Below are 9569 nucleotides of genomic sequence, written 5' to 3' on the forward strand. Positions count from 1 at the left end.
CTAGTTCTTTTCCCTCCAGGAAGACAGGTCCAAAGCAGGAAGGGTACTGCAGTTGACAAAGTCCCGAGGGAATGTGTTGGACATGAAGATGTTGTTCTTGGACACGGTGGTGATGCCTGTGTTGTCGCAGATGATGCGAGGCAAGGAGATCCTGGCCAGGGCCTGCCTCTGTTGGTTGCTGAATATGCCCTTGTTCTGCCACCAAAACCTGCAAGAGAACACCCATGGACACTGTGCATGAGGTTCTCCCAGCTGAGAGGGCATCGCCTGGCTTGAGTCACTCCCTGGATGCAAGAGGACCCCAGCGGACACAGCTCTATAGCACTGGGGTGCTCCAGGCCCTCAGGCAGCGGGGGTTTTCAAGCCTCACTCACCGCACAGAGTAAAGCCCAGCTACCCAGATGGCTTCTCCCCAGCGGCCTCTAGGGCACCATTAATGCCGGACAGGGGCTGGGCCCACACTCGCTCACCAAGCCTGTGCCCTGGCCTGAGCTGCACCCATAGGGGTGGAGAGAGTCTTGGGGGTGTTTATAAGTTGTCCACCCAAGGAAGGACACCTTTTTTAATCTTCCCAATAGCACAATACAGGCTAGGTGAGAACTAGGTCTGACAGCTGTCAGAACCATGATGAAATGACACCAGGAGAAGCCAGGATGGGGCTGTTCAATAGTGACTGAGAGCACCACGGTTGCACCCTGACACATGGACATTTTCTCTGTCTTCCCTTCTTCCCAGCAGGGGCCCAGGCCCCTCCTCGCTGCACCCCTAAACTGATTCAGAGCACATTAGGGATGACCCTGAGGCTCCCTAGAACATACTGGGAAGTCACAGATTCCCTCCAGCCCTTCATTTCACTGCAAAAAGTTGGGGCCCCAACAGATTCGGGACAGGCCCCGGGCCACACAGTGTGCCTGGACCCCTCTGCCTGTCTCCTCACCGGTCACCATCACGGAGCTTCCTGAACTGGGTCCCGATGAGGCAGGCGAGGAGAGGGCCTACGCGGCCATTGGGATTCAGGGGTTCGGCCACGCCGCCAATCCAGATGTCGATGTTGTTGGGGGTACCGTACTGCTCCATCAGCTTCTTCGCCAGGTTCAGATTCTTCAGCACTGTGCCCAGCTCGCCCACTGTTTGGGGCTGCGGCAGCCCACAGAAGCGCCTCCAGGCATTGTACCCTGCATGGGGGGAGGGGAGAGGTGGCCGTGAGTGCGTCTTAGAAAACCCTCCTTCCCAATACACCAAGGCCATATACAGAGTCACGGGAGGGAGGGGAGGACATGGAAGGCCTTCTCCCAGGCTATATACCCTAGGGAACCCTGAACCCCTGGCTCAGGCCAAGGGCACAGCCGAGTCGCTCCAGGACCTTCTCTGTCTTCCCCTTGCCCTCCCACCCTAAGGCAAATCCTAAACTGCCATAACACCCGTCGGGTGCAAAAATAACATCTCATCACCTCCATCTGGAAATTCTCAGACCTGTGAGGGTTGAAGTGTGTCTAGAAGGCTCAGCCACACTGGCTGTCCCATGACACGGGCACAGGCTCTGAGGTTAGGCTGATCCGGGTTCGAATTCCAGCTCTGTCACTGACTTGGCTGGAGAACCTAAGCAAGTAAGCCTCTGTCTTCTCAACAGAGTAAAATGCAAGCGATAATACTCTCTTCCCCTCAGAGTTCATGTAAAATGAAGCAGAACGAAATGATGATGAAAATGGATTTTCAGTCTATGGGGATTGGGGGCTCCATGTTATCATGATGATGCTCCATGTTTAGGGGTTACAGCAATGCAGAGGAGGCCAGGAAGTGCTGAAAATGGACCAGGTGAGCGCGGAGAGAGGAAGGTGCCTGACCTCAGACGGATTCCTAAGAGCAAGGTGCTGGGCCTGGGGGAACTCTTGGGCAGCCGGGGACCCTGGAGAGGGGGTGGGGGTGGGCATCCTGCAGCCCCTCACCTGGGAGACCATGGTCCCGGCTGCGCTGCATGTTCAGAGCGGGCAGATCCAGCCCAATCCTCATGACCTGCACAAACAACCGCTCCCGGAGCTCATCCACCACGATTTGGTTCTGGCGATTCAGCTTGGCAGGGGTGGCCATGAGGCCCCGGAGGACGGGGTCAATGCCACCTGGGGGCAAGAGGAGCAAGGTTGGGGAGAGGATCTGGCTCAGTATCAGAGCTCAGACGGGAGTCAGGGGGACTGCAGAAGAGGGCTGGGCATAGGCAGCTCCTGGTGCCAAGGAGTCCCCAGTGGCAAGTCTTCACTGGGGCGTCAAGGTTTCAGGGGATTATGCTCTCCAGACTTGCAAGGTTGGGGTGCTCTCCTGGGTCACTGAGAGTCACAACACACAGGAAGGAGCCAGCTCCCTCGGAGCCATCTCTGCCCCGTAGAAGCAGAGGCAGGTGAACTGAGGCTGGCAAATCAGATCAGGTAAAACCCCAAAAAATGAAAGGAAAGAGGATTTCTCCTGCTCCAGGTCTCTGTGATCAAGCCCACCCCTACCACACCCTCAGCTGCCAGACCACTCTCTCCTGGTGTAGGTCCCCCTCACCTTCTAGTACGATCCTCCATGAGGCAAAAAAGGCCTTGCTGAGTGGAACACGGGAGTTGGGTCCCATGGGCCTGTACTGATTGTCCAGGCGGAACGTGAAGGGTTGGATGAGGGTGTGGCCATAGCGGAAGGCGTTGGTGAAGATGTTAGCAATACGAGGGTCCACCGAGTCATTGTAGGAGACATACTTGGGCAGGTACTTCTTTGTGGCTTCTGGCCCCAGCACCAGGGGCAGATAGTCCCGGTAAGTGATGATCTAAAAAAGAAGTCACTCTACTTACCCCTCTGTTCAGAGTCTTCACCAGCTCCTGGCTTGGGGGATCCTTCCTATCCCTCTATGGCCAGGGAACTACCTCCCACAGCACTAGATCTGGGTCTAACAGAGTGGCACCGAGGGGCATAAACAGAGCTCTTGCCTGCTGTGTGACTTTGGGCCAGTTATTAAGCTCCCTGAGCCCCAGTTTCTCAAATGTAAATTAAGGGTAATTATGCTGCCCTCTGCCTTACAGGATTAAATGGCAAAGGCCGTTATTGGTCATTGATAGCTCCCTTGACTTTGAGCTATCAATATCTCATTTCTCCTACTAACTTACAAGCTCCTTGAGGGCAATGCTTCTATTTCATTTCTCTCGGAATTACTCAGTGCCCAGCACAGTAAGGTCCAATATGTGACTGTGGAAGGAGGGGAGGTAAGAAAGCAAAAGGCTAACCTAGATGACATCGCCCAGTGAAGAGAAGATATGCAACCATATCACTCTAGATTCTGGACTCTGGAATTTCCTCTGAGGCTTACATGAATCTCATTTAACTTCTTAGTGCAACTCAAAAACTCACCCTCAGCACCTGCAACTTTCTTCTCATCCAGGGTTTTAAAAAGGTGTGCCTGTGTGTGTGTGTGTGTGTGTGTGTGTGTGTGTGTTGGTGTTTATGTCTTGAGGAGAGGGTGGGGGTGCTGGAGCATCAAAGGTTGGAAGGGATGAAATCAGGAACACTGCTCAGGGATAAACAAGATTAAGGAGATGGGGTGAGCTTTGATAGAGCCAAAAAGAACAGGTGAGTGGGTAAGGAGCCGAGAGTGGCAATGAGATGAAGGAAAAGAGAGGCATTTATTGAACAGCTACTATGCACCAGGCACTTACTTTTTTTAAGATTTGGTTTATTTTTAGAGAGAGGAAGGAAGGGAGAAAGAGAGGGAAAGAAACATCAATGTGAGACGGAAACATCAATCAGTTGCCTCTCCTACGCGCCCAGCTGGGGACTAAACCCACAACCCAAGCAAGTGCCCTGACCAGGAATCAGGAATCGAACTGGTGACCTTTCCCTTTGCAGGACAATGTCCAATCAACTGAGCCGCACTGGTCAGGGCTATGCACCAGGCTCTTTAGATTGAGCTATTTAACCCTCCCAGTTTCATTCCCAATGGACAGAAGAGTAGAAAGGGGAGCAAGCCTGGGAAAGAGAAGATGGAAGGCGAGCAATCCACGTCAGGCATTTGGTAACCGCCAGGCATTTTCATATATATTGTTTAATCTTTACAGTATCATGAATAAAGAAACTGAGGCTCATGGGGGCTAAGTTGCCCAACGTCAGACAGCCACGAGGTGGTGGAGGTATGTTTGGATCCCAACTCTGCTCAAACCCTGGCATCCCCAGCGCTCAGGACTGCCTACCTGGATCATGGCTCCCACGATCTTCCGGGCTTCCTGGTAGAGCCTCTCTCCAGTCCAGCAAGGGTTCAGGCGCTTGAGCTCTGTGGCCAGCCGGTTGTGCTCCCTCAGAAAGAGCGTGTGCATGGAGGTGAGCCCAGGCATCTCACTGGAACGGCTATCCCCTTAGGGAAGCAAAAGCGACCATCACTCCTAAGACCTCCACCTCAGAAAGGACTTGCTCCATTGAAACTCCCTCCCTTGAAATGCCTCCTACCCAGCCCATCTCTCCACCCATATTTCCACATGATATTCAGATTACACCTCCCCTGCCTTGAGGCCCTGGGCCACCATAATAGCTTCTTCCTCTATAAGGACACTGCTGGTCAGAGATGTTCATTCAATAGGCATCATATCTGACATACGATTTGCCACCTTCCTGTACATGAGAGTGGGAGCTACCTGGGAACAAGGCGGGCCGTCTTTTGCCTTTTTGTGTCTGACCTGCTCACCCAACACATACATACAGGCATATGGGGTTTAACACAGCGCTTGGTACAGAGTAGAAGAGCCATGAACACTGCTGGGTTGACTTATTCTCTTGATTCAGGGAAGCCCCAAAAGTAACACGCATGTTGGCACTCCCTACTTCCTGCCCGCATCAGACACAGCCAATGATCACAGCGCTCTCTCTTGCTAAAATTGGATACAACCTCAGGATCCTTCTCAACACAGGGCCCTAGAAAGCCACTGCCATCTGATCAGAGTTGCCATCCCCACCCTTACTGCATGCTCATTGTGCAGCCTGCTTAGGGAAGGGGGCTGGGGCACAGGATATATAAAGTCCACGCCTGAGACTCTTCAAAAAATACTGAGTTAGACCCTTGATCCTCCTAGTCCTCCCCCAACCCTTCTCTGAAGGGCCTGAGGTCCATTTCAGCAGGACACTGGGTTTAATCCCCACCAGCTATTGAGGCTGGTGGGAAGAAAATTTCATGAAAGCAGCTTTTGCATCCCTTTAGCTGCCAGAGGTCGTGACGACCCAGGCCTGGGCTAGGCAGCTTGCCAACAGCAGACTGGAGGCAGCCATGACTGGCTGAGGAGTTCAGCTCTTCCCTCTCTAGCCTAAGAAAGCCCATCCTGGCACTAACCTTGACTCTCCTCCCCAGGGTTCAACCGCTAGAAAGCACCAGGAGGAGAGGTTGGGATGGGCCTCAGGCCCACTACTGGGTTTACATTAAAAAACATGGGAGTAAATTATAAAATTGTCTAACCACTATGCTGTATACTTAAAACTAATATAAAATAATATTGAATGTCAACAGTATTAAAGAACAAAATATTAAAATTCAATAAAATCCAAGATAATTAAGAGACCCAATGAAAAAAATTGGAAAATTTCTGGGCATGGACTCCATCACTGCCCCCGTGGTATCCCCAGGGCTGCCAGCTGTTTAAATTTCAAATCTCACCCTCTCTTATTACAGGGAGTCAAGACAGGCAGCAGGTGATATTCTGGAGCAGCACTGTCCAACCAATGAGAATGTTCTAGAGCGTGCTGCCCCCTGGGAGCCACTAGCATATGAGGCGACTGAGCACGGGAAATGTGGCTAGTGCCATGGAGAAACTGAATTTTTAACATATGATAATTCCTATTAAATTTAAATGCAAATAGCCACATGTGGCTAGTGGCTACCTAATGGATGATGTGGTGCAAGAGGCTGAGGGCCCCACATGGCTCTGTCCCTTTAGTTCCCTGTCCCTTGGGAGCTCAACTCTCCTCTCTGCCAGAGTCCAGAGGGAAAGAGAAGGAGACAGAGAAATGGATGGACAAAAGCTCCTCAGCCATCCTTGAGTCTCCTTCTTAGGTGTGAGTTTTTGTTTTTCCCTTTCTTGCTCCATCCAACTTGTCACCAAGGCAACTGGATTAACATCATGAAGCTGGTGAGGGCTGATTCCCTCTAAATGCAAACCTACAAGCTGCTTGCAAATACACCTGCTGTGGCTCCAGCGAGGAGCAGCCTGTGCCATCCCAGGTCCCTGCCCAGGTCTGACCTGCCAGGAAGCAGGGGATGTTCGCGGAGCGGTTGGTGAGGAGGCAGGGGTCATCATGCAGGCTGTCGAAGGGAAGCAGGGCCCGGCCATTGTCAGTGAAGCGAGTGTTGACATCCATCAGCCCCAGCTCGTTGGTCAGGTTACGCAGCTTCCTGGCCAAGGGTTCCTCGCTACCGTACACCATGCTGGCGTCCAAGAAGGAGGTGAGGGCATTGATCTGGTTGCGGATGGTGATGTTGCTCTCTGTGCAGGCAGGGCAGGAGCGGAAGAACGGGATGCAGTCCTGTTGGTTCCTGATGCGAGGGTCATTGGGCGGGATCTGTGGCAGCAGGGAGGGAGGCTGAGCCAGCTCACCAAGGCAGGGGCAGGGGGTAGGAGTGGCTCTCCCCCTGTCCATCCCTCCTGAAGACCTTGACCCCACCTTGGAAGAGGCGTGTAGCCCAAGACCAAAGGAGGAGACCCAGACACCAAAACAGGGGTCCCTCGGATTGCAGGGAGGCCTGCAAGGCCCACAGGGGGTCACTGAGGTGCCACTTGCAGAGTGCCCCTGAGCTTCTGGGGTGGTGACTAGAATGCTGGAGTGGGGGATGTGGGGCTCACGGAGGTAAGTAAACCCAGCAGTCCTCTGACCTTGCCCCAACCCTCCTCTCTCTCACTCCTTCTCTCCACTATGTCTGCGCCTTTGTCCCCTCCCCCTCTTCTAGAAGTGATTTCTGCACTCGGTGGGCTCTTCCTCCTCCCCCTTTCCTGCTCCCTGCTCTCTCTTCCTTTCCTGCCTCTCACTCTGGCCCGTCTTTCTCCCCAGATTCTCCTTGCTTCTCTCCTACTCAACCAGCCAGCACCCTCTCAGCCCTGCTCCGGCCCCACAACCCAGACTCTAAGAAACGTGGGCTGCGGGAAGGTGCCTCTTTGCCGGCAGGAAAGAGGACTGAGCATTGGGTACCCACACACAGAGATTTGCAGAGACAGTGGGAAGGTCCTTAGCAGGTGCGGGCAGAGGGAGGGCAGGGCCAGGCTTGCTAGGTCGCTAAGGAAGGAAATCTGGGCACAAGGGGAGGTGGCCACTTCCAGGAATGATGCCCACTCTCTCCACCGAGCAGGCAGTGGCTGGGAGGAAACAAGTGAGCACCTTGAGCGGGAAGCAGGGTGGCTGCTGCAAGCAGCTTGTCTCGCAGTTAAGACCACTGACATAGGCGACCCGGGCGGCCGGCTCAGGGGTGAAGTCGAGGTCGTGATCAATCAGCTGGCCCCACTGCATGAACAGGAGCGAACGCTGTTGGTCCGGGGTCAGCTGCGCCGTAGGGAAGCGCACGATGGCATTGGAGACGGCGCGAGCCTGCGGGACACGGCGTGTCAGGAGCTGGCTGCCTCCGAGCCGCAGGGCCAACCTCGCCCCCCCTACCGGCCAGCGCTCACCAGAGGCACCGGGAAGCCGCTGCGTTTGACCCCAGGCGTCCAGCCATAGGGCAGCGAGAAGCCGTCCTCGTACTCAGCCGGCAGCCAGCGCACAAACGCACGGTTGGAGGCCCCCAGCGTGGGGCTGCGTCTGCGGGGCGAGGGCAGGATGCTCGCACGAGGTGGCGCCTCTGGCGGGCCGGGAACCGGGAAGCCGCCCTGAGCCGCCGGCCCAAGGCCGAGGGGCCACCCCGCGCCGCGCACACCTGTTGTTGCACTGCCCGGTGATGGTGCGGTACTTGTCATTCTCAGGGCATGTCACCCCCACGTCCTGGTAGGCGCAGCCACTCGACTTGGACAGCAGATTCAGCTGGGAGGGTGTCAGCACATCTGTGAGCAGGGGGAAAGAGGGGTGTGGGAGCTGAGTCCCCCACTTCCTCTCCTAGGCTGAGAAGCCTTGGTGAAGGGGGCAGTCTGAAGAAACGGAGGGGAGACTCGACGTCCGCAAGACTTCCCAGAAGGAGGAGTGGGGGGCATCCCAAGGAAGTGGTAGGGTCGCTTGGAGCCGTCACTAATGGGGCAGGGGTTGGGATTGCAGGGGCAACAGTACCAGTGACATTGAAGGGCCCTGAAAACAGGGGCCGCAGCTTCCCCTCCAGCAAGCTTAGAGCTACATGCAAATAGTCGGCAGCCCTCACAGCCGTCCTGGTGGCTGCCACAGGCTGCTTGAAATAGGACAGGAGTTCCATGGGGCTGGCCGAGCCACTGCGAAGCCGCTGCTTGATGCTGCTTGGAGAAGGAAAGAGTGAGGGCCAGAGAACGTGGGCAGAGACACTCAGCAGAGCCCCAGTCCAGGAGAGGGACACACAGGACAGTGTAGACAGGCTCACAGACAGGAAGTTTTCTCTTTATAAACAGGGCGTGGGTGTCCAGACAGAGGCAAGGCCATGGGAGTGGTGGTTTTGAGGATGTTCCCCCCACACAAAGACTGACAGACAGAAAAAAGGCCCCACCCCACTCCCCTTGCCTGCTCCTTTTCCCAAAGGCCTGGGCAGCCTTGCCCGGAGCTGGGCAGTGCCTGATGCCCCACCTTTCCCGCCGCTCCTTGTAGGCCTTGTCCACTAGCCTCTTGGCCTCTTCCATGCAGGTCAGAATCACTGAAGTCTCCACCTCCCCTAGGACAGCTGCCCAGAATAGGGGTTACAAGGTCAAGAATGGGCCCAAAGCACCCCTCCTTCCCATGAGACCCCCGAGCCAGCGTGGCCTGCACTGAGGAAGGAATTCCTGGAACTCAGAACCACCCAACATACCACCTTCCCCTTCCCCCTGAACTGTTACCTGGAGCAGCACCCTCGGAGGGCTGGGGCACGGCCTGGACGGCCAGGAGCCCTGCTAAGGCCAGGAGCAGCTTCATCTCTGCAACAAGACCCCAAGCCCAGTAAGTGTCCAAAGCTCACAGTGCACTCGGGAGAAGAGAGCCCCACCATCCCCTCCTCCTGGCCCTTCACTGGCAGTTTCACACCCCAGTCCCAGATCTACGGCCCCTGCCTATGGCCGGAGCCAGGGCCTACTTGAGGGTGGGGTCCACAGCGCCCCTCCTTTGCTAGCTTCAGTCACTCAACCCCCCAGAGCCTCCCTTCTGAAGTTCACCTAGCATTGGCCACACCTCTTGGCGGAATCTAGGCTTTTATGTCCTCCCAGCTGGGGGAGGGGTGGGGCAGGCGAGGCCCACCCCTAGAGGCTGAACTCTCTCTCCTCCCCCACTGGGGTTGAGGGGCATGGAAAGAGGTGTCTGATAGGAGAGAGGGGGCGGGAAAGCGGAGCCCAGAACTGTCCCCAGAGTTTCCCCATTGTGTGCTTGGACCAGTGTTGTCCCCAAGGGGTACAGACAACTAACTCCTCTCCCCAATTCTGATTAAACCTAGAATCCAG

At 55.3% G+C, this 9569-nt stretch overlaps 1 protein-coding gene across 1 annotated transcript; it reads right to left on the reverse strand.

Annotated features, from left to right (window-relative positions):
- On the reverse strand, positions 1-9069 carry MPO (myeloperoxidase). Its single transcript, XM_054585542.1, has 12 exons — positions 8976-9069; positions 8728-8821; positions 8248-8423; positions 7904-8027; positions 7659-7788; positions 7372-7578; positions 6243-6561; positions 4212-4372; positions 2542-2797; positions 1947-2117; positions 938-1175; positions 1-208 (listed from the first exon to the last, which is right to left on the reverse strand). The coding sequence occupies exons 1-12, from the start codon at positions 9049-9051 to the stop codon at positions 1-3; spliced, it is 2160 nt and encodes a 719-aa protein (XP_054441517.1). The 5' UTR covers positions 9052-9069.
- Between the last annotated feature and the right edge of the window lie 500 nt (positions 9070-9569).

This window comes from Pteronotus mesoamericanus, unplaced genomic scaffold, assembly GCF_021234165.1.
Source record: "Pteronotus mesoamericanus isolate MK-2021 breed Mesoamerican mustached bat unplaced genomic scaffold, CSHL_Meso_final contig_84, whole genome shotgun sequence".
In the NCBI taxonomy this organism is placed as follows: domain Eukaryota; kingdom Metazoa; phylum Chordata; class Mammalia; order Chiroptera; family Mormoopidae; genus Pteronotus; species Pteronotus mesoamericanus.

Excerpts from the sequence above, each read along its gene's own strand:
- MPO (XM_054585542.1), bottom strand. The coding sequence starts at position 9,051 with ATGAAGCTGCTCCTGGCCTTAGCAGGGCTCCTGGCCGTCCAGGCCGTG. Across the intron at positions 8,822-8,975 it reads CTCCGAGGGTGCTGCTCCAG|CTGTCCTAGGGGAGGTGGAG; the intron begins GTAACAGTTCAG and ends TATTCTGGGCAG. Across the intron at positions 209-937 it reads AAGCTCCGTGATGGTGACCG|GTTTTGGTGGCAGAACAAGG; the intron begins GTGAGGAGACAG and ends GTTCTCTTGCAG.